The sequence below is a fragment of the Neopelma chrysocephalum genome, unplaced genomic scaffold (genome assembly GCF_003984885.1).
Source record: "Neopelma chrysocephalum unplaced genomic scaffold, ASM398488v2 Primary Assembly neopelma1_188, whole genome shotgun sequence".
Lineage (NCBI taxonomy): Eukaryota > Metazoa > Chordata > Aves > Passeriformes > Pipridae > Neopelma > Neopelma chrysocephalum.
The window spans coordinates 1,285,133-1,308,752 of NW_020897850.1; the positions used below are offsets into that span (position 1 = coordinate 1,285,133).

Consider the following 23,620-nt stretch of genomic DNA (forward strand, 5'->3'; position numbering starts at 1 on the left):
CCCCCTCTCACATAAGGTGGTTGCAAAGCATGAAGAGCTGAGACTCTCCTCATGGGGCAGATATTCGCAACTTTGAGAAGAGGTGTTGGGAGCTGAGGACACTGAGCATCTGTCTGGTTTTGAACAAGGCCACGGGGTGTGACCTGTGAGCACCTTCCAAGAGTGCAGTAAGTGATGCATCCCCCGGGGCAGCTTTTCACAGGCTCCAATTTGGAGAGTGCAGCGTTCAGCCTTTGCAGGGATGGGGGCTGGAAAGGTTGGGAATCTAATTTTCCCTGCAGCAGTGTCTGAGCTATACGACTGCACCCCCAGGTTGTTCAGCTGACTTGAAATAGAGCACTGGAACAAAGTATGTTCTGAGTGATTTTTAAGTAAAAGCTAATGTGAAAATGTGGGCATTTAAACCAATGTAAACACATTAAATTTGAAACGATTTTCAAATGTAGTAAATAAAAAAATAGTGCTCCTGCTCTTGAAATTCCTAAAGGACACATTTTTCCTTCTGAGTCATGATTTAATTAGATTATATTTTATTAGACATTCTTTACAAATTTTAAAATACTGCTATTATACATGCACAAAGGAAAATCAGTTTGAACAATGGTATGTAGGCATTCATTGAAATCAACCACAAAACAGGAATATTTTATGTCAGTTATCAATGTACTCAATATGTATATCTAAAGTGCATTATGTTACAAAAAATATAGAAAGTCAGCAGCACCAAGATATGTTCACAAAATAAATACACCAGTCAACAAAATAAATTATGGTAGATGTGACAATAATAATTGTCTTAGCCTTAGCCAAAAAAAAAAAAAAAGGAAAAATTCACAATAACCAAATGTGCAGTTTCAGAGAGCAATGGGGGGAAAAAGGTTTTATTCTGAGCATTTACAATATTTACAGGTAATAAATATTTTAATACTTCCCATATGTTCACTATTACAGAATACTGCAATATGTCTTCCAAAAATCTCTTGCTGAAAATGTCAGCGCCTCCTGCAAAGGAAAAAAAAAAGGACAGAAAAAATAGAAAAATTAATTTTCACTTCATGTACATAAAATTAATAGCAAAAGTGTCACAGACTCTAACAGGTATGCCTTGCAAGTAAACATTATTTGCAATAATAGGGCCTGTTTAACAATATTACAGCTGTAGATACTTTTTTAGGACCTCCACTATATTTTCTTCAATGCAACTCATCCATCAGTTTGATGACCCACAGTTTGTCACAACACTGAGGCCATCTATTGCACTGTACTGTACACTCAGAGTAACAGAAAGGGGCTTTAGTTTTTTTTAGAGCCTTATGCCAGAAGATTCCTGAGTGCTCCAGGTACAAGAACTGTAACACCCTATGATAAATATGCCAAGCGTTAAAAAGAAAAAAATACAGTTGGAGAAACGAGGATTTAATTTTAAATATATTAAAAAAAAAGTCCTCATTAACTATGTGGCAATCCTGCCCCTGCTGTGTTAAATGGTTGGGTGTGATGCCAGGCTTGGGTGTGATTAAAACAGTGCCATTGAGCTTATTTGGTCCCTTTTTCTCACTGATAGAGCAGCTCTTAGACAAGGGTCTCTGTATTTCTGTGGTGTCACATACATGAGGATATGCAGGAAAGGATGCTCACATCTTGGAGTGAGCCAACCCTCTGACAGAGTGTCCCTTTGAGGGCTTGGATGAGTGAAAAGGCTACAATCCTGAAACTTTCCCTCTGTGAGCAAAAAAACTTGGTCCTGAAAGAAAATAAGCACCTTGTTGTGTTAAGCTCTAACTCCTGTTGCATTCAGTCCAAGCTGAAACAATCAGTCCTGAGATCAGGGAGTTTTCTAAGGGATGTTTGCCTTCTGGGATGAGTTCTCTACTCCTGCCTTCCTTATGAAGGCATGAGAACAAAACCAGAGCCTGCTCCTACCTGCTCCTATCCTGTATTACTTATACTGTAATATTATTTTAGGTTGCTTAGTGGTGCTGGAGGAAATGCTGAAAGGTCGGGTGTTTTTCCCTTCTGTCCCTGTGAACAGCACATTTTTTAAATGATTCCCTGGGAAAGAGCTATGGGGTGGAACATGGAGGTATAGGATGGAGTGGGATTTGCTCTGCTGCTGGACTGATCACCAAGAGCTATGGGTAGCACTCCACATGGTAGAAGTGTGTGGGTGTGAGGCACAAAAAAAGTCAAATCCTGGAGAGTTTAAGAGGGGTTTTTTTAATGGGCACGTTGAAACTGAGACTGCATTTGACATTGGGGAGTTTACTCATTTGCAAGGTTTCTCAGGAAATTAGGTAAGGACAACTTAATTGAATTGAAATGGGAGTATAGATGAAATGTCCATGAAAAATAATTTTGAAGAGTCTGGAATGGAAATGCCAGCATGAAGGTCCTTAATAATTAACTAGCAATATTTAATTACTAGTTATAGTAATATATTACAATAAGTATATATTACAATAAGTATAACAATGGCACATACTTCATAGAGCATGGCTGTGCATGAATGTGTGTCTGCACTACTCAGGCCTGTTTCTAAGAGGGTGACATTTTTGATTTGGCCTGGATTTTAGCCTTTGTTTTAGAATTTAAGCTAAGCCACATCTTGACAATGGGCTTTGTACTAATGATAACTTGCGAGCTGCCTTCTGTGATTTGGTCCCAGATTTTGCAAGACTGGCTTCTTTTATGAGGTCCTTATTGTGGTAAGTCGAAAGATCTAGAGATGACATTATTTTTATCCTTTCATTCTGACCTAAACCCATAATTTTGTTATCAAGATTGAGCTGAGAGAATTGGCTTGAAGATTTTAATTTGGGGTGTTGAGCAGAAAAGAAGCGCAGAGGTACGGTGAAAAGCGTGCCTAAAGTTTATCTTTGCACTTCCTTGACACTTGCCCTGCTGCATTATGCATATCCACTTCCTCTCTGTAAAGTAATGATGCTGCTCCTAAGCTGCAGTTGGCCTTAGGGATGCAACAAAAGCAGCTTCTACTGGTGGAGCATATAGAAATCTTGCCTGCACACACCGTCCCTGCCACCCACCAGCAGTAGGGTAGAAGTTCCTGATTCAGCTGAGGAATCAACCTCCCTCAGATGTGGCCATCCCTCTGTCTAAACCTTATTTGCCCACCTTGTGCCAACAGCTGCTTAGACAACTGCATTGGATCTGACTCCCCCATCTAAAGGGAGTCAGGGAGTTGGGACTCACTTTCGTTTAAAGTGTAGAAATTACACCTTTTGGATATATATCCCATATCTGGGATAACTAAAAGCTTGTGTACCAACAGTTTCTTACAAGCTAAACCAACATATTGTGCTCTGTACTCGTGAAGGAGAAATTCTGTTTTCCTTGTTTAATGTATTCTCTTCATTTAATAGTCTTCAATTAAGTATCTAAAATATAGGTTCTCCATAGGGATCTGCTTCTTGCCCTGAAGAAATACTGCATCTTGGATGATAATATCAGTAAGGTAAAGGTGGACTGCCTTCAGCAGCCTGGACTCTACAGTAAAGTTGAGAGCCTTCATCCATCCAACCATGCTTCAAACAGAAAGGCTGAACTAGGAAAATCAACAGGGTTCTACCTGTAGCTCTTTTATATATTCCATTGGACATACAAGCAAAGACACCATAGTAAGATAAAGAAGTAACAGTTAAAATTCCCTGGGATATTTTCCCCCTTTATATTTAAGATTTCTATGTGCTGAAGACGTGTGTTATTTACTGGCCAACACAGCTCCTTGACATCTGTTGAGACGTCAGGCGTCTCCTGACCGGAATCCTGAAGTCTCAGCCTTTCCTGAGGTGCTGAGACAAACTGGCCTCTCTTACTTCACCCCTACCTGCTCCAGCCCTGCCAGCTGGTTTATGGTCTGGGACACCGAGTGCCAGCCCCAAATTCCAGTAGCTCCTGTAGAGGCCAGCAGGAGCTGGGACCATGGAGCACATTGCAAACTGTGGCCTGTAAAGCTCAATCCAAAACTGGATTTTAGTAAATCCTGCAGCTGGCATGTCTTTCTAAGGGATTTACTGTGAGCGAGTGGCACTTCTCTTATGTCTCTATCCTGCCAAAGTGAAGGGGAGGAGGAGAGAAAAGGGTGGGAGTTTTGCTGTTGAAAATGCAAACATCTGAGGAGAACTGAGGAGTGGACTCCTTGGCTTTGTCTGCAAATGTGTGGACTTCCACCCAAGATGAGATGACTGTGAGTCATTTGGGACACTTGGGCTGATGTCTCCAGCTCACCACTGCCCTGAAAACCCTGCACTGTCATACATGAGGGAAGCACATCTCTCTCCAAGAGCAATGCTGAACATTTTTCAGCAGCAGTGTCATTGTTCCATGAGCTGGCAAAAAGATGGAGCTGAATTAAAAAGTCCTAGTGGCAGGGGAAAGTTTATGGTGAAAGGCTGGTCTGCGTTGTTTGCAGATATTGCTAAGAGAGAATTTTTCCATGTTCTCCCCTAAGGTTAAACAGTAAAATGAAAACCTGTAAAGTAAGGGTAGGAAACTTGCCAAAAAGAGGAGGTGTTGAGAGGGAAGAGAGAAAACTTTTCCATTTTATAGATGCAAAGGCTTAAATAAAAGTCAAAGCTTTCAATCTGCTCAGGCCCAAGTGTGGGACCAAGATATGATGTGAGAGATACTGTGGTTAAAGCAGAAAAGGAAATTTCAGTGGCTGTGGTGTGCTTTCTTTTTGCAGAAATCACTTACTACTCAGCTTCAGGCAGCACATTTTGGCATAAAGTGGTTTACTTGAATTGTGTGTCAAAGGAAAGAAAGACTTTGTCACCCTGCAAAGTGGAAGGGTCAGTTACCTTCAGAAAGCCCCTTGAGATGTGCAGTGCTTGAAAAGCTCCCCCCCAGTTATGAGTGTAAAGATCTGCTGTTACTCCAGGTTTGAGCAAGGCCTCGGCCTCTCTCACCAAAGGATTACAATTTCAGTAAATATATGGTTTGGTCCCCAAAAGGACATAGCAGAATTACCTTAAAGTGTGATTATGTGTAGTAACAGAGTTGTCCAAGAGTGGGCTCTCAGTCACGATGTCTCCATAGATGCCAGAATTTAGCCAAGTTGAGCGGGTTCGCCTCTTTTTCTTCTCTTGTTCCTTACGTTTCCCAGGCTTTGCTTTCTTTTTCTTCCCTGATGCCTTCAGGGGCTGCTCCTTGTAGGTCTGTGATTTGTTTGTCTCCTGAGTTAGGTATCTGCCCTCATCTTCGCTGCCAAATCGGACAGGGTAGTTCTTCGTGTTGGTAGCAGGCTTAGGGTTTGGGGACACCTCCGACGTGGCGCGGATTTCTGCAGTGTTGACACCTTCAATTAAATTCTGAAGGAATATTCTCCTTCGGAAATCTTGGATTGACTTGCCTTTGTCATGCAATAGCTGGTGCTCTGATACAGCCCGTTTGCTGAAGAAAGAGAAAAGAGGAGGGGGAAAAAAATGTTTAAGGATTTGGTTGTTGCCCAGCACTTGGCAGAGCTCCTCTCATCTCTGGCCATGGTGACCACAGTGGCTGTGTACCAGCTCTCAGGCTTGGAGACATCCAGTTAAGTCAGACTGCTGGAGCAAGTCCTGCTTCTCAGAGTAGCTGCTCCCTACAGAGAAGGGAAAGACCTAAGAGGGTAATAATTCTCAGCTGACCGATCACACACCACTGGACCTGGAGCTGGATTAGTCACTGCTCTGTTCTAGGAAAGCATTATGACTCTTAATATATCACACTTCAGGCAGTAAAAGCAGGAAGGCAGTTGTCAGAGATAGAAAAACTAAAGGGTTGGATAATGGAGCACTGCACTCAAGCAAGAGAGGGAATAACAAGTACTTGTGCTGGAGCCGGAAGCAGTGTTTATACCGCATCATTCTAGTAATTTCCTTCTGCTCAGTCACATACTTCAAAAACATAAATAAACACACAAAAGTGCATTTCATTTCTTAATTTAAGTAAGTGCAATTGCAGGAGTGTAGTGGAAAAATATTCGAGTTGGGTTGCCTGAAGCACGGGCACTTCAGTCCATAATGAGCTATCCAGGGAGGCAGAGGAGCATCCGCAGAGATGAGCCTCAGCCACGCCTGTTGATTTACTGTTTGGCCACTTGTGTCTAATTATGGGTTTAGGTGCCTTCCTAGTATTGCTTTAAGTGTGAACTTGTGGGGCCAAATTTCTTGTCTGCTGTGCTGTTGGAGTTTCGTGCTGGCCCTCTCCAGGAGCTCTTCAAGAGCATCCTGATTTTGTTCGAGTGCTTTTTCCAGAGTTCATCGTGACCTTTTAGTACACTGAGCTCTGTCTTGTTTTCGAGGAACTGGGAGATGACTAGCTATTTGTCTTTTAGAGATGTTGTACTGGCAAAGAATGTATTAAACATCTGAGGAAAGAAGACACAAGTGGCACCTGGATAATAAATAACTGTAAGAAAATACATGCCTTTTCCTCATGTGGAATAGACACACAGCTGCACTGTGAACCACAGAAAAAGCACAAGCTCAGGTTTTAGTTGTGTTCCCAAGAATGCTATGATACAGTTTATCCTTCCAATTGCCCTGCTTCAGTGTGCAGAGTTTGGCTATGTATTCTCTCCTCTTGCATCAGGGTACTGCATGTGACTGGATTCTTACTGGCCAAAGAAAATCCATTCACTGCCTTGCCTATCCTATAATCATTTGGTCAGTCAGTTGGATAAGAAGTTGTTTCTGCATGTGGGTGAACTGGAAGAAGACACATAGTTGTGAGTGAATATTCCTTCCTTCCATCCCACCCCTCATTTTCCTGCTATATTACCAGGTTTCAAAATGCTAAATGTTTGGGGGTGTTCTGCACTTTCTCAGTCCCTTCACCCAAATCTCTTTAGATTTGTGACTTAATCAACAGTAGAGCTATTTAAAATTGGCAGCTTCAAGTAGCATTGGTTTAAGAGAGTCCTCTTCACTTTTTGTCTCTGTAGGACTGTACTGTCTGAGTATTGGGTTCAAATGATGGGCTCAGGTGATACTACATCTGTTACTCGGTGAAAAATTCAAGCGCAGCTTTCCTCTGTTGCACAGTTAGAATGGAAGATGACTAAAAATCTTGCTCAAAATCAGGCCTAGATATACTGAGGTTTGTCAGCACACATGCAATCATTGTCAGGGTTTTTTAAGCGTCCCAAAATCAGTTTTAAATTACTTCAGTCTTTAGGGCAAATATTTTGTGCCCTTCAACTCAATGTCCCTAAGTAAAAATGCCATGTGATAATACTAGGCTGAACCCATATTGTGTCTTTCTCTTCAGTGCAGCTGTGACCATTAACACAAGCTCATGATCTCCCCCAGAAGAATTCTTTTGACCACTGAAGCTCTCCAATAGCCATCTCTAACAACCTTCTCATTCAGGTCAGTCTGATTGGCAAGTACACTTCTAAAAGGAGCACCTTGGACTCCTCTGAGTGCTGCACCTCTGTGCTGCTTGTCAAGCTGTCTATTGTGGCTCATGCTACATTCCCAACTTCAGTAATCTGTTTTCCCAGGAAATTTGCATGGGAAATGCAGTGCTGCTTTCACTGTTCTAGTTTATAGAAAGCATGCAAAATCTCAGTGCTTTGCTGAGTCCAAAAGAGTATGTCTCATGTGATGAGCAAAGCTTTCCTACTGCCTCTTGTAAACTACCAAGGATAATCCCTTCTACCACAGACAACCTAAAGCTGCCTTAATCCTGTAATATGTATTTGGTCAATTTACCCACTGTGACAAAATCTTGAATCTCCAAAGCCTGTTATTAAAGTCATCTTGATTGAAAACCTATTCCAACTTACAGAACTGAAACCTAAACATTTGGTTCCAGTACACACAAGGCAGTCACAGAGCATTACAAGATCTACATCTTGAGTGTGTATTTTCAAAATAATGCAGGGATTGACGTGTGAGGGGTCAGTGTGCCAAAGAGGGTGGGTTTCTGTTTAAATGTCTGTATGATATTTAGCATCCAGTCTGGCCCCAAATAACATTCTGTTATTCCAGATGATTGTATAACATTACGTAGTGTTACATTTCATATGACTTTTATTACTCAGCCAGGCTTAAGGATTACATTTTGCCTACCAGCTTCCTTCGTAGGCTCTGGATCAAAAATCTCCTTGAAACAAAGAAGATGTGGTAGATACCTATCTCTTTGACCTTCTGCCTCCTTCTGCTTCAGTTATTCAAACAACTCCTCTGTTTGTAAATCATGGAGAAATACTTGCCCAGGAAGACTGATGCAAGGTGGAGATATCAACAATATCTCACCCACACACACAGAGGGTGTGGAAGGCAATGGAAACCAGAATGATTGTACTCACATATGGGCTATGACATGAAAAAAATTTGGCTGTTAGGGTTAAGATGACCCACTAGAGGTCCCTTCCATCCTTCTCATCATGCACTTCTCATCCAATGAAGAGACTGTACCCAAACCAAGTGCAGTAAATGCTAAAGTTACAGTGGCAGGCACTTTAGAGAGAAGGATGTTGATGGTTTGTATTTGACCAGAGCATCCAAACTAATTACTGTATCCAAGCACACTATGTACAAATAAGACTTAATGTCCCATCATGAGGAAGACAGCAGAAATCCATGACTTGTGATTATCCTGACTTCATGTGCTTCCAGATAAGCTGTTCTGTTCAGGCACATTTCTCCTTCATTTTTTTGCCTGAGATATCTAGTGTTACTAAGAGGCAACATTCTTCAAGCAACAACTTCCTATCTCAGGGAGTTGCTCTTATTTAACTGTTATTATCCTTGACTGTCCATGTTGGGTCTGATCATAAATTCAGCAAAATAACTGGAGAGGATTCAGTCAGCTCTCTGTCTGGAGTTTGAAGACTGAGTGCCCTTGTCACCGACTCCAAAGGGAGTGAAATCTGCCCAACCTATCTCAGGGTAGGAAAAATATTTTGAACACATCTGGGGACATGATGCTGCAATGTCTGGGCACGCTGATAAAAATATCTAATTTCACTTTGAGGCATTACTGTGTTTCTCAGAAGTTCTTTAGCAGCTAAAGGATTCCTACAACAAATAATATGTCTGGAAATCTTTTCTTGGGACAATTTTCTATTGCTTTCCATGGGAGATTTGCCTCAGTAAAGTCTCTAGAATTAGGCCTATGTAATTTTGATTATTTTTGCATGTCTATAATAATGTGCTTCAGTATTTTCATCCATTACTGGTTTAAGCCTTTGACTGAAAAAAAAATACCTCTAGGCTTAAGTGAGTTATTAACCATTAACTCTAGGAATGGTTTGTGGTGATATTAAAACAGGACACATGTTTGAGTGTGGTGTCTGTGTTTGTGCTGTGCCCACAAACAAAACTACGAGAATGCCACTAACTGACAGCTAACTGGTTTCTTGTGTGTGTGTTTTACACGCCAGAGCAAAGAGGGAGCTGGGAAATACATTTTCACTGGTTAACTTCCACTTTTCTTCTCCCTGTCAGGACAGAATGGGAATGTTGGGAAGACCTCTAATCCTGACTTTTAAAAACAATTGTTTCAACATTGCTAACTTCAAAAAGAGAGTGTTTCTTAGCAAATCTAATTTTTTTTTCCTAAAAAACAGCCAAATTTGGCTTAGATCCAGTTCAGAGTTTCCTATCCAAGAAAATAACAGCGTTTGACTGCACTTCAATTTTCTTTTTTTTTTCTTAAACTGAAGTTTAATTCGTCTGTATCCAGAGAATGAAACTGTCTCAAATGAAAGAAATAGCTCAAGAATAGCTTCCAGGACTACAAAACAGCTAAGCATTAATAGGCTGAGAAAAATACACTGTAACATTATCAGCAATAACATGTTCTACACAATTTGCTGTAGGAGATTTGTAATAGCTGTCTGTCTGGTGCCAAACTTTAGGTGTGTCTGAAGTCACTCACCTGGGGGATTTTTGGTTTGGCTTCTCTTTTTTTTTTTTTTCCCTAAATGGCAAAGGAAGTGCTATTTGGAGATCTCGTATGTAATAAAACATTTACAAGGAAACCCATCTGAATTTTTTTTGCTGTGTCATGTTTCCCTGTAAGTTGTGATCGGATTTTCCAACACTCTTTCTCCAGCTTGGCTTCCTTTTGAACTGAGTAACAATACAGCCCTCCACAGCATGACTGAGGTGTTTCTTCCTGATGCAAGTCCAGAGAAAGCCAGCGAGTTAGATGCGTGAGGCAGCTGCTCCTACATCAGCCCAGTGGCTTCTCCTGCACTTTGCGTATGGGTATTAGTATAAACCATGCTGATTATTTTGGAAGGAGCAAAAAGGTCATTTCCTGAACAGACTGTCTTAAGTTACACTACCATTTATCAAAAAATATTCTTCTGCCTCCGAGCAAGACACTGGACTCCCTTTGGATTTTTTTCTTTTTCTGAAGTGGCAGAAATCCAAAGAAACTGTTCGGCACTTCAGTGTCACGATGGCCCTCACTTCTGCTTGTCTCCCCCACCCTTATCAATATTGGCTCTGTGCCAGCGCCGAAGAAATACATGTTATTTAGTGTAACATACGGCAGCTTGATGAATCGGGATGCTCCCTACGAGGGACCTCCCCGGACGCCGAAAGGTCCGCGGGCGATAGCACAACAAACACGCGGCTGCGCTGCCGCTCCCCTGGGAAGAGGGGACCCTCAGCTTTCACGTCTCCTTCCCCAAAGCTTCGTAAGGTCAGAGACAGCTGCGAAGCGCCCTATCCCTGCCCTTTCCCAGCCCCAAATCCCCTGAGGCACCGCCGGTGAGCACCTGGGGCAGGTAACCCCGGAGCGCTGCTGGAAGGCTGCGGGTCCTCCCGGGCTACTCCCGCCGCCGGTCCCAGGGGATCCTGGCCGCCTCCCTCCTCACCCGCACCGCCACCGCAGAGAGGGAGAATAAAGCGGAAAAAAAAATAAAAATAAAAGGAACTCACAGTCTGCGGCTGATCCCCTCTACTGATCTGCCGTAAGAGGGCATAGAATAACTCAGCAGGAACACCGCGAAACTCCACTGCTGGAAGAGTTTAGTGAACATTGTATCCTCCGGGGCTTAAAACCTGCAAGGAAAGGGAGGTCAGTCCCGAGGGACACATGCGCCAGCGCCGTCCTCAAGCAGTCCTCGCTTCTCTACCAGCTCCGAGGCTCTGAAGGAAAAACAAACTTTCTGAGCTCTCCGCTCACTCCTTCCAAACTTCGCTCTCTCTCCCTTCCTTGCTGTCTGCCTCTCCCTCTCTCCCTCCCTCCCTCGTTCCCTCCCTCCCTCTTTCTCTGTCTCTCGCTGCCCGCAGGCAAGATCTCTCTCGGTATTAGTCAAAAAAGCGTGTAGCTCACATTTGAGCCGGGTTAGAGAGCGGGTCCATTTGGCTCCCTGAGCCCTATTCAATTCCACTCCGCTAAGCCACTGTCTCAGGTCTTTATGCTACAGGAGAAGCCCTCTCTGCAGATAAGGAAAGATTCGCAAAAGTCAGCTCAGCTGCCCACTTCTCCGTGAACACACTCGCGAACACACACAAACACACACACAGACTGAGGCGAGAGGGGGGACGCATCTCTACATCTGTCTTCTAATATACCTCCAAAAAAAAAAAAAAAAAAAAGGGTCAGGTTCACGTCCTCAGCTTCCGCAAAGTTTGGTCCCCAACTGTGACAAGGAGAGGGAACTCAAGCAGAGGTCGCTGCCTAGCTGGAGAGCCCGAGAGGTCTGAGAGGAGCGGCAGCCCGGGGAGGCTCAGGGGCTGGGAATCATGCTTGGCTCGGCAGGTTGGACGGGGCTGGAGCCTGCGATGTTCACACGCTCCGAAGCAGCCTCTGGGAGACCTGCGGACGGACGGAGGGTTTTGCAAAGAGATGGCGCCCTAGGAATATGTGCGGAGAGAGCGAGAGCCCGGGCGGGACACCCACAGCCAAAACGGAGACTAGAAATAAGCGCTTCCCGGGACCGGAATCAAGGGAGCGAAGAAAGGGAAACACCCGACAGCACATGCACGCAGCGGACCCCAAGGACTCCGGCCAAGCTCTTCGCATCTTCTGCAGCCGGACTTCTCTCTCTCTCTCCCCTTCAGCTCTCCCTTTTTGTGTTTATCCCCAGCTCAGCGCCTCCCCTGCTTGTAGCAGGGAGATCCCGCCATCGGTGGGGGCACTTTTTAGCTCAAGCCCCAAACCCCTGCCCGGGACTGCTGCCGTCTTTCCTTTCACGCACCTACCGTGGTTCGTCGCCTTTCCCCTATTAGCTGGAGGGTCGATCCCTAATGATGCTAATTGTACGCTAGCGAGGGGGTGGGGGGCAAAGGAGGAGGGCTGGGGGAAGGACTCGCCGTCTATGAACACAGACGCTCCTGGCCAAAAAAGTAAACTAGTGGAAAGTTTTCTCCTCCTCTCTCTCTCTTCTTCCACTTTTCCCTCCTTCAGCCTGGCCAGGGCGTTGCAAACCTCTGCGTCAGGTTGCGCTCCCGTGCGAGGCTGCGGGGACAGCGGTGCCCGGAGCGGCGGGAGCGCGGCCGGTCACCCCCCGCACCCCCCGACGGAGGGACCAAATTTTTCCATCACGGGAGAACGCTTATGTAAAAACCGAAGGTAACCCAATCCGCCCCTTTCTCCAGCCTGTTTGCGCGAGGAGCTGCCCGCGGCTGCTGCAAGTCAGGTACCAGGAGAGAGCCGGGGGGGGGGGGGTTGGGGCGCCCCCCCCCCCCCCCCCCCAACCCCGCCGGCTCTTCCAAAGGGGAATACCCTGCACGCCGCTGTCCTCCTGTTCGACGGCAGAGGCCAGGCTTCTCGTGCAGTGCCAGAGAACACCTGGGGAGACCAGCTCCGTCCCGGCAGCATCCTGGGACCCCCCCCCCCCAGCCCTCCGCGGCCGCGCAGCCTCCGCGTCCCGCAGAAACCCCCCGAGAGACCTTCCCGCGGGCACCGCCGGTGCCCCCAAGCACAAAGGGGTCTCTGGTTGCTGCCGCTGACAGCCTGATTTACAGGGAATGCTTTCCCAACACCCTCACAAGCCGCAACAAAACAATGAGGCGTGCCGGCTGGTTGCTCCTTCTCAGCCTCTTCCCGAATTAAGGAAGGCTCTCCGGAGAAAGCTTGGGTGCAAGGCAGAGCATTTTTCTACCTGCAGGTTATTTTGCGTTAAAAGGCACTTGCTGCCACAATTTAAAAGCCGAGCTCCTCAGCCAAATTCCACACCACACAGGCAAATAAAACCGACAATATAAGAGCTGAAATAGAAATCACGGTGAAAACATTAAATCGCTTATGCTGTAAATAAATTCCCTGAACACCTGGTAGGCTATAAATTAAAATGTATAGCTAATAGGCTTCTTTGATTTACACTGCCCTTTCGACTAATTAAAAATAATTGCGAGATCCCCAGAAAACAGCCCCCACACACTCATAAGTCTATTGCTCTTTTAAAGGTAAAACGTCCATCAAATATTTTTAGAATTTTCTTTCCCCTAGAAATTAAAAATTTTAAAAAAACCTCCATAAACCAACACCAACCCTTCCAGACTCAGGAAATAAATAGCCTTCATAAACTCAGAATACTGAAGTTTCTTCACAATTTATTACTTCACCTTTTCCTTGAGTTACAGCTGTCTGTGCCTCTCAGGGATCACCCTGGCCAACAGTGGTTGATCTTCTCAGCAATCGCTTCCAAAAATATGTTCTACGTTTAAGAAAAAGAAAAAAAAAAGAGTAAAAAAAAAAGTTAAATGGAAAAAAAAAGGGTAATACTTTTCAAAATAAATCCAGCCCTACAGATTTTTTTATTCTGCCTGCAACAGGTTAGGGAGAAATAAAGGGTGTTAAAAGCAGGTGCTTTTCCCCCTTGCTGCTCTTTTTTATTATGAAGAACAGAAGCTTCTCCTAATATATATAGTGAAGGAGACCCTTCTCCATTGCTTTTATTGAAAAGACCAAACTTGTGACATCACGAAGTACCTTCCTATGGCTGAGTTTGCCTCATCTCTGCCTCAGTGGGCTTGGGGGGGGGAAGGAGAGAGAGGAAAAAAAAAACCTATGGCTTCGCTAATACAGCAGGAACTGAGCAGTGCCAAACCCGTTTAGGAGACTTACTATCACACCATTCTACGGTGCCCTCCCTGTCCCCCCGCCCCCCGCTGAAGACCGTCATCTCCAAAAACCGGCGCGGCGCTTTTTCACCTGCCACCTACACAAATGCTTAAGCCGTGAGCAAACTCCTGGTACCAAGCCTCACCGCAAGCCTGAGCCCTCCGCCGTGGCAGGATGGGGAGAAAAATCCCCTCACCTAGGGTTTGAACCCGCCCTTCCCGGCAGGACGGCGCCCGGGATGCGGCGGGAGATGCGCACCCGGGTCAGCGGCTCCCGGGAGGGACCCGCCGCCACCTGTAGCGTCTCGCCCCACCGGCCCGGCCGCTCCGCCCTGGGACACCTCCGGGTGTCCCCTGGCCTCGGAAGGGTGAGAGAAGATGACGCTGGACGAGAGGAAGGACCGGCGGAGCGATGCTTTTGGCGCGGTTCCCGTCTCCACACCTGCGCCAAAGCATCGCTCCGCGCTCGGGGCGCCCCCGGGCACGGCTGTCCCCGTGTCCAGGAGCGGGGAAAAGCCACACCTTTGTTCGGGTTTCACCTGCCGGGGCCTCGGTTACGGCAGGGCTCCACGCCAGGGCGAGGAGCTTGCGGTGGCTGGTTGTTTTCCCAGTCGGGACGCACGGAGGGAACCGGTCGTTTTGTTGGACCTGGAAAAGGCTTCAGCTGCGGGGAGGTGAGGCAAAACCCTGTGTTTGCCTTTCTGGTCAAACCTTATCATTTTAGGTTTTCTGCCTCCACTTTCTCCCGTCTTCCCACCTCAAAGACAATGAGATTTTGGAGGGATGCCGCGGTTGGCTTCTGCCTCCTTTTTCCATACGTATAAACAGGCATAAATCAGCTTCCCTACGAGGAAGTCGACCTGGGAGTTTGGCTAGGAAGATAAGTCCCTGCTCCAGGTTTGGCACGTAATTCCCGAGCGGGGAATAGGGCCAGAGGCTGCGGGTGGGTGTGTGACCGGGCTCCCCCCAGAAGCCTCTCGAGAGCGAAACGTTCCCTTGAAACAAAAGCCATTAAGTGGGTTCAGCTCAATGGGGAGGAGGTTCCCTTGCAGCCTCAGGCAGACAGAGGAAAATAATGACTAAACCCCCACCCGGTGCTCAGAGACGGGCTAAATCCTCAGCTCTGCAAACTTCCCATCCTTCACCTCTGTGAAGTTCCGCCTCTCCCTCCTCCCTCTTGTTTTATTCACAATAAAGCACTTTCGTCATTTCCCCTCCCGGATTTCTATAACCTCAGTTGCACTCGTCCAGGGCTTCGGTTCAGACAGGGAGTTTAACCTCCCCAGCCTTCCCAGGGTGGAAAAAATGGTGTTCAGCAAAAAAACACAGGCGTGCTGACTGCTGGAGAGGCTGGCGGGGAAGGGAAGGGAGCGGCACATCAGTGATTGCTGCACTCGTCCTGCGAGGACCAGAAATCCCCTAAGACTTGCACAACCTCTCTGATCCAGAAGGATTCAAAGCCAGCGAGCGCAGCTCTCTGCAGGCGAGGTGCGAAGCCCCAGAGTTTTTCCAAGGCTCTCAGGGTGGGCTTGAGGGCAAGGCTGCTGTGGAACTGGTAGCAAACACGATTGCTTGCAGAGAGAGGCAAACTTTCTAGCACACATTCATCCTTGCCCGCAACCTAGCCCTGCTGCTCTCCGCTGTCCCCAGCTCTGTCCCCTCTCCTCTGACTCTCCGGTGGCCGTCAGGGATGAGAAACTCCTTGGCCCACGTCTGACATGCTGTAATCTTCCTGTGGAGTGAAAAGATCGCTCGGGGAGAAAGAGAAACCCGTTTTTTCCCTCCCCATCAGCAAGACCCAGACGTTCCGTGGCACTCCATCTGCACACACTAATCTCCTTTATTAAAGAATGATAGAGTAGCTCAGTAGAGCAGCCTCTCCCAGCCGAGGGGCAGCCGGAGTTTCCCCGGCTCAACACAATGCGCCGTTTATTTAGACAATATGCATTTAATTTAATGAGCTCGAGAAAGGGGGGGGGGGGGAGGAGGAAGCCAAATTAAAAAAAATAAAAAAAAGCTGTGTGGAACTGACAGTTTCGCCAAATCTTCTGTCTGGTTCCTAGAATCCAGTAGACACCGAAAGGAATAACTTTCAGATCTGAGGGCGAAGAGGCGGTGGTTAATCCACGCAGCCCGGCGGTGCCGGCGCTGTCCCCCCGCGGGCGGCGGAGCGGGAGCGGGGCCGGGCTCCAGCAGCCCCAGTGAGCTGTCCATGGTGGAGCGGCCCCTCTGCCGCTCCGCTCCTCCCGGCGCTGCCGGACACCTGCCCGCGGACACGGCCCCGGGCACGGGCACGGTCCCCGAGGGGTGGGTGCGGCTCCGGTTGGGTGAGGAGTCCCGGCTCCCCGAGCATCCCTTCTCCAAAGGCACAGCGATCCATCCCACCTGTGCTGTTTCTACCACAAAGCCTCTGCTTGACTCTTAACCTCTAAGAAAGAAATCTGAAAGGAACAGCAGCTGTTTTAGAGCCCCGCTGAAGGGAGGCTCACGAACGCACCCCCTCCAAATGCTCTTGGCATTTGGACCGATCCTCGAGTGAGGTGGGTATCGGTTTCTTCTTCCAGGCAACGAGCAGCAGGACAAGAGGGGCACAGTCTTAAGTTGCGCCGGGAGAGACTTAGGTTGGACATTAGGAAGAAGCTCTTTACAGAGAGAGTGATTGGGCATTGGAATAGGCTGCCCAGGGAGGTGGTGGAGTCACCATCCCTGGAGGTATTTAAGGAGAAACTGGATTTAGCACTTGGTGCCATGGTCTAGTAGACAAGCTGAGACAAGGTGCTGTGAGGTCAAAAGTTGGACTCGATGATCTCAGAGGTCTTTTCCAACCCAGTTGATTCCATGATTCTGTGAACTGCTAACAGTCACCATGCTTTTTTGATGGTACATGAATTTTCATTTAGTGCTCTGAAACCTTGAGCTGTTAGGCTGCCTCTCTCTAGGTCTGGTCTTGACTTCAGCTTTAAATATCTTTTAACATAGATTGAACTATTATTTTGTTCCTTTGTGTGTGTGTGTGTCTCTGAATATCTATTAAATATCAATAGGAAGAAATGTGTCTGGTCTTTTTAACTCACACAAAACTGTTACCAAGCGGGGCTGGCTGGAGAACAGGAATCCAATTTAAAGAGTTGGGGGGTGGAGGGGAGGAAGCTTTGCAATTTGTTTTTGCACTATGTTGGAACAAAATCCAGCCCTTTAGACACATTTCTGAGAGGAGACAGACTCACCTCCTGCCTTGGAATAGCTTAGTGGTTAATGTACTCATCTGGGATGTGGGACACCAGAGTTCAAGTCCTTCCCTTCTCTGATTCATTCCTAATCCCTGACTGTCTGTTTCTCTCAGTTCCATCCCATCCCAACCTTTCCGATTACATTTGTGATGAATTGATAGTTTCCAAAGGGTGAAAAAATATTGTTTAGTTAAGGAAAAATTCCTGTCTTACAGTTGTTCTGAGCAGCCTTGGTTAAACAAGAAGAAGTCCAGGCAGCCATGAAATAACAATGGAAGGGAATTGCAAGTTGTGAAAAGAAGGGGTGACCTAGGAAAAAGGAAGGAGGCTCCTTCTCCAGTGGCACACAGGGATAGTGTGGTTAAGGCATACTTTCTTTAGCTTTAGGTTTGCAGATTATTTGAAAAAAAAAAGGGGATTCTGTCCTTTTCCATAGGCACTTGGGGGCTGGTATGGTTAAGTTATGCTTTCCTGAGATATAATTTTGTTTGATCTTTTCTATTTCTCTAGTTTGTGGAACACAAGAAAAAGTTCCACTTAGGATTTCATCCAGTCTCATTGGACTTCCCAGCTCAGAAGACAGGCTGCCTTTCCACACCTGGGCTGATGGAAAGAACCTGGTTGTTTGAAGCTTGAATTCATGCCTGTGATTCTGGACAGCAAAGTAACATGCTCTACCATGAGCACAGCCTTTATTGGCTAACATTTCTGAAATACTTATCTTTGGTTTATACATTTTTTTTGTTAATCTAATTATTTTTTATAATTTCCAGTCTGAATTCCAGGAACTTTTTTGCTTCTTGCTGTTTGTTTTAAAAAGTAGAAATGACTGGAACTGTTAAGTGCATCCTCTGCTTTGACTCAGATGTGCTTTGTTCCTTCCTTTGCTCCTATGAAAGTAAAATGATCCTGTATTCTCATCTTTCATACCACATTAATTATCCATGTTCATATCCCTAATTCCCAGAGAACAAACTGCATCTTTAAACTCTTCCCAGAAGTCATGGGATCCAGTCCAGCTCTCTCTGAAGCCAAACTGGTTCTCTTCATTCACTTCATTTGGATGGTGGTCAGCATCTTATACAGCCACCCCCTCTCCAAATTTTGAATGCTACTGTGTGGTTTCTTTTCCAGACATGATGTCCCACAGGTTGTGAACCTTAAGCTGCAAAAACAAAGTGGAATGACCACCTGACTTGCTTCAATCAGGCCATGCACAGTGAAATGTAGCCTGTGGAGTTGCCCATGACACAATGCATAACAAGCTTGAACAGCAGGAGATGTGAGCAAGAACATTTTTTAGGAGTTTCAATTAACCCTTGCAGGTTAGGGTTCTAAATTTACTATGTGAAATGTGAAATTCAATTAACCTGAAGAAATAAATAAGGGTAAACTATAAAAGTTATTTGCTATTATTTGTTTAGCACAAGATGATGAAACTGTTTCTTATAGCAACTTGCCTTACACTGAGATTAAGTTAATTGCTCCTTCACCTCCAGATTTCATCTCTCTTAAAACCAGAAATATTACTCTGTGTGTTTGGTCTGACCTATAAGTGGTGCTCTCTAAAAGCTCTTTTTTGTTTCCTAGGAATATTCACTACTTTGTTTCTGCCAGATACTTGGAGCAATTTCAGTGGCTGTGGGAGATGGAAGAGTTTTGGCTCTGGGCAGGACTGGACAGTGACAGTCAGAGCTCCTGGGTTCTGCTGCTCTTTTGGAAATCACTCCATGTTCTGAGCCCTTAAGATACTTGAGAGAATAACACATGGGAGTTTTCTGAGAGCTGCCCATATGACTCAGGGGTGGCCTCTGTAATCATAAGGCCTGTGAAAACAAAGCAGTGTGTACTTAGTGCAGGCTGAGGACAGCTCCAGGAAGGATATGTACGTTGCTGTGCTGGCAGGACTGAGATTCCAGGTTGCAATACACAGCCTTGACATAAGGAGGCTGTAGTCATCACTTCAACCTGTAGATCAGAGTAACAGCAAGGAGTTGGCTTCTATTGTACTGGAAATATTTCAGTTTCTCAATTGCCTTGCAGGTTGGAAACAAAATAAGTGGTTTTCCCATCTTTGTCCTGTTGAAGTGTTGCACTTGCTGTCTGACTAACTTGAATTACCCTCCTGAACAAGCTTTGCTTCTGCAGCAGGACAAGCAGGCTTGAAGTAACCAAGGGTGTCTGCTTGATGTTGCTTTCGGCAAAGGGCCAGTGGTTAGGCATGGATAAGCTTCTTGCTTCAGCCTGAGTGATGTGTCAGTTTTGAATTTATATCTACACACAGACAGAAAAAGCTCCTGGGCTTCCCACAAAGAGTTAAGTCACTCAGGGCATGTGGCTATTCCAGGCCTTTCCAGAAAATCTTTTAGACCCAAGTTATTGAAGAAATTCTTCACATGTGCCCAGACCTGACAGAGCTCTACCTCACTTTATTATTTTCCATCTTTCAAAGCACAGCACTGAAACTCCTATGAGAACCTTGTGCCAGGACCAGTTAACCAGAAAAAAAATGACATTAAATTGGAGGGATCCCATTTGTATAGAGACAAAGAGCTTGCAGAACTCAGGGGGGATGTCAGACCTGATTACATCTGTAGGAGCTTTTGTTAACAATCCATGGAGTCACAGGCATGAAAAGGGAAAAATCATGCAACAGGTGGTGAAGCTTACCAGATGGTTGCTTATCACTTAATTATCCCTGGGATGCCCTTGTCCTCTTTTCACCAAATATCACTACTTTTGCAATGTCAGACCAAAAGGCAACCAGTAATAATAAGAGCCTGTCCTGCCACAAAGGCAGGGTTGTTAGACTCATCCCTTCTGTCATTGCAGTCACTGTCAATCTGTGTCAGACTCTCCCTCAACCACCTCTTTGAGGGCACACTCATAAACTCCTTTCATAAAACCAACCAGCACGAAGGGCTGGGTCTGTGTGGGGGAGGAAGGGAAGCAAACTTTATTTCAGTGCCTACAGATATCAGAAATATCAACGCCCCACACTGCGAAGGCCACCTGCACACTCTGCAATCTGGCTTCCCAACAGCTTCAGAGCAGGTGTTTTTTAATCAGGGTCTCCAGGTGCTTGTTTATGAAATACTTTGTTTCGAGGGACACATGCACAGTCTGAGGAGGAGTGTGATATCTGTGCAGACCTCTGGAATCCCGCACTCATTAGTAAGTAGTGATGATGTGCTTGTCAACACCTATAGGAAAGCCAATTTGTAGTAAATTATTTAAACCTGACTCAAACAATGATGATCTTATTTGAGTTGCAGGTGCTCAGCTTCAGGCTCAGGCTTGTGTAAGCTGTTTACTTGTTACGCCTCGAAATACACTTACTGGGAAAAAAGAAAAAAAAGTGCACGTAAGAATACACAAAACAACATCTTTGTTAAATTTTAGGGCCTTTTCTCGTAAACACACTAAAGCTGAGCTAAGACAGTTGTGTTAAGTTTTGCCAAGTGCTGGGGCCTCCAAAATCCCCTGTACATTCTACGCAGCCTTTGCACAATAGAGAACATCTTCAGGCTGCAAGGGAGCCAAGGCTCTGCTGCACTCAGGGCTGGAGATTCCTGTGGTACAAAAATAGCTTCTGCTTTACAATCCAGTGTGAGGCCGAGTTGCAACAGAGGAACAAAATGAGCAAATAGGGAGAGGGCAAATGGGATAATGTTAAATCCAAATCCATTTCAGTCGGCTTTGCATCAGTCCAGCCCGCTGTCTATAAATAAAGGCAGATAAAGCTTCAGGTGTGTAAGGAAAGGGCTTGATGGCATAAGGGATACAAGGAGAGAAAGCACAAGGGAATGTGAGGTAGATGTGGATGAACAGGCAGTGAAGGAGGGAATTGCCAGTAGTGTGAACAGGGGAGTATGGCAAGAACTGACCAGCCAGGTAACACAAAGTTCAGTTGTGAAAGGATCTTAAAGGAGGGATATAAGGGGTTTTTGGTTGATTGTTTCAGGTTGGGCTTGTTTATTTCTTTGTTTGTTTGTTTGTCATTTTAGGAAAGAAGGGGGAGGAAGCAGGAGGCCATGAATGGTATAAATTACAACTCACTGAAAAAAATTTCAGAGAGGATGATTTGGGCAATACTCTGAACAGAGCAGGTGATAACCAGCTTGCAGTGGCTGAGGGTTAAGATGCAAGGGTGAAGCACCCAGGTGAAAGCTTTTGTATTCAGGACACCTTCTGAAGATGTTGAAAGAGGAAAACATTGACTGTAAAACAAGTGTTGGAAGCACCAAAATATCTCAATCCACACATGTACACACCCCCCCAAAAAAGGAAAGTTCAGAACCATGGACCCAAGAGACTGTGTGTTTGAAAAGACTCTTTTCATCAGGGAGAAACAGTAAAAAAAATGTGTAGATTTGGAGCTCAGCTGAGATATTAATCGTGTTAAACTTAATTTCAAGCCTGTACAAGTGAGAGATTGAATGAAGGATGGAACTGGATGGAGGCAATTTCATGTATCATCATTCTGAAAGTAGTCTGAGAGTGAATAAAGGTTCTGTGTTTTGTGAGGCCTCATACTGTTGGTCTCAGTCCATAGTTAAGCTCTTGGCTGTTATAGTAATGCAAATGCATGATAATCACAAAGGAAGGGTTAAGGATAGCACAGAGTAAAGCCAAAGAAAGGGAAAGGGAGAAAAGAGCATAGATCATCTGGATAAGGTTCTAAATGGCCAAGTAAAGAAAGCTAATGAAACACAGTGCCCAGTGCAACATGAAATTTAAACAGGGTGTTGCTGAACAGAAGAAATGAGCAGTTTATGAGGATGTGGATAGAGGAGGAGATTTGGGACTTAGCCGAGAGAAAGAGGTTGGAAACTTATCTGAGAGCTGCATTAGCCAAAAGAAGAGGCTAGAAGTCAAACTAGAGACAGCTGTGAATAATATTAGTGAGAAGGATTCTAGGGTGTTCGTTTTTTGGGGTTTTTTTGTGCTGCAAAAGGCACACAACCTCCTTTGAGGGGGGGAAAGAAAATGAGAATGTTGTCAAGTATGGGTTGCTTAAAGACAGGAAGAAGGACAACAGGTTCAAAACAATGTTGTGACTTTGTCTTGTTTCATCCCACTAGTGTAGGACAGAAATATTTTGCCAAGTGCAAAGTTCACAGGTATGTCACTTTGCCTGCATATTGTAGTTCTCATAATGAACTTCAATCAACCTCAGTTAGGTTACAACACAGCATATTTCAGTCTTCCTGTTCCTGAACTTTCACCTTAGTATGAAAAATATGTATTTTCTGTCCTTTTTTTTTTAATCCCTCAAGTCTATCATTGCCCTTTGTGGATGTCTCACTTGTGTAATAAGTTTACCTCCTACAGTTGATTTATCCTGGCTTCCTTATTTTTCTGCACAGTTTGATCATAGCCCTCTGCTATCACAGCTACTTTAGAAACATCTGGTTTTACATTACCTGCTTAAGTAATTCACAGGGAGTCTTTCAAGTTGCTCCAAAGAACCAAACCACTCAGTCCACTGACCTGAAACCATTCTCTCAAATCCCAGTTAAAACAGATTGCTTAATTTATAATTATGATAATAACTGCAAGGTTTCCTAAGAATACTGTCCAAGGGACATATATGAAGTTTTTATGCATTTCTGTTGTTATTTCCAGGGTCTTGCTGGAAGCACTTCATAAATTATGCAATCACACCTTTAAGTCCAAAAATTCAATATATGAAGTTCCATGAAAACACTGCTGTGTGAAGGAAGACTGGGATTTTTTTTTTTCCCCAGTCTATTTTGCAGAAGTTTCATTATAGGTTTCATTATCTTGTGACAAGGCATGTGAATGCAGTGCTTGACCATAAAAAAGGGACAGAAATAATGCAATTTTGATTTATTTGTATCATCTTGTTTATTTTGAATTATCCATCATGCTGCTATGGGTTTTTTATTCTTTTCATGCCGTCACAGAACACACAAGCTCCATTTTCAGTCATGTGGGAAAGACAATGCATGACTGCTTACTGAAACAAGCAGTACCAGTGGAGTTGGCCTTTTTAGAATGAAGAATTAAATATTATATTTTACGTGGAAGATTAACAAAACTAGTCTGAATGTCAGTCTTTGCTTTACTTCAGGAGTTCTTTATCTCCCTAAGTGTACTACAGCATTATTGTAGTTCTGTGATTGGAAACAGTTTTCCCCAAGACCTCTTTTGATTTTGGCAGTTGAAATCTGGTTTTATTTATCATGTATAAAAGCTCATTTCTGTAATGGAGACTGTTTTAAAAGATGAAGCTGCGCCTACTTAAATCGTGAAAGATAAATAATTTAATTATTATTAATGATATTGCCAACAGGTTGATTATTTAATCAAAACAGCTATTTAGTGACCATAGGA

General features: G+C 44.9%; 1 protein-coding gene across 1 annotated transcript; it reads right to left on the reverse strand.

Annotated features, from left to right (window-relative positions):
- Nucleotides 1–542: 542 nt before the first annotated feature.
- PTHLH (parathyroid hormone like hormone) lies at nt 543–10,999 on the reverse strand. The gene is made up of 3 exons (XM_027702537.1): nt 10,899–10,999; nt 4,987–5,409; nt 543–1,002 (listed from the first exon to the last, which is right to left on the reverse strand). The coding sequence occupies exons 1-3, from the start codon at nt 10,997–10,999 to the stop codon at nt 993–995; spliced, it is 534 nt and encodes a 177-aa protein (XP_027558338.1). The 3' UTR covers nt 543–992.
- Between the last annotated feature and the right edge of the window lie 12,621 nt (nt 11,000–23,620).

Bases quoted from the DNA above. Each gene is read 5' to 3' on its own strand.
- PTHLH (XM_027702537.1), bottom strand. From the start codon at position 10,999: ATGTTCACTAAACTCTTCCAGCAGTGGAGTTTCGCGGTGTTCCTGCTG. The intron at 5,410-10,898 runs GTGAGTTCCTTT...CTCTTTCTTCAG, and splicing joins GAGGGGATCAGCCGCAGACT to CAAACGGGCTGTATCAGAGC.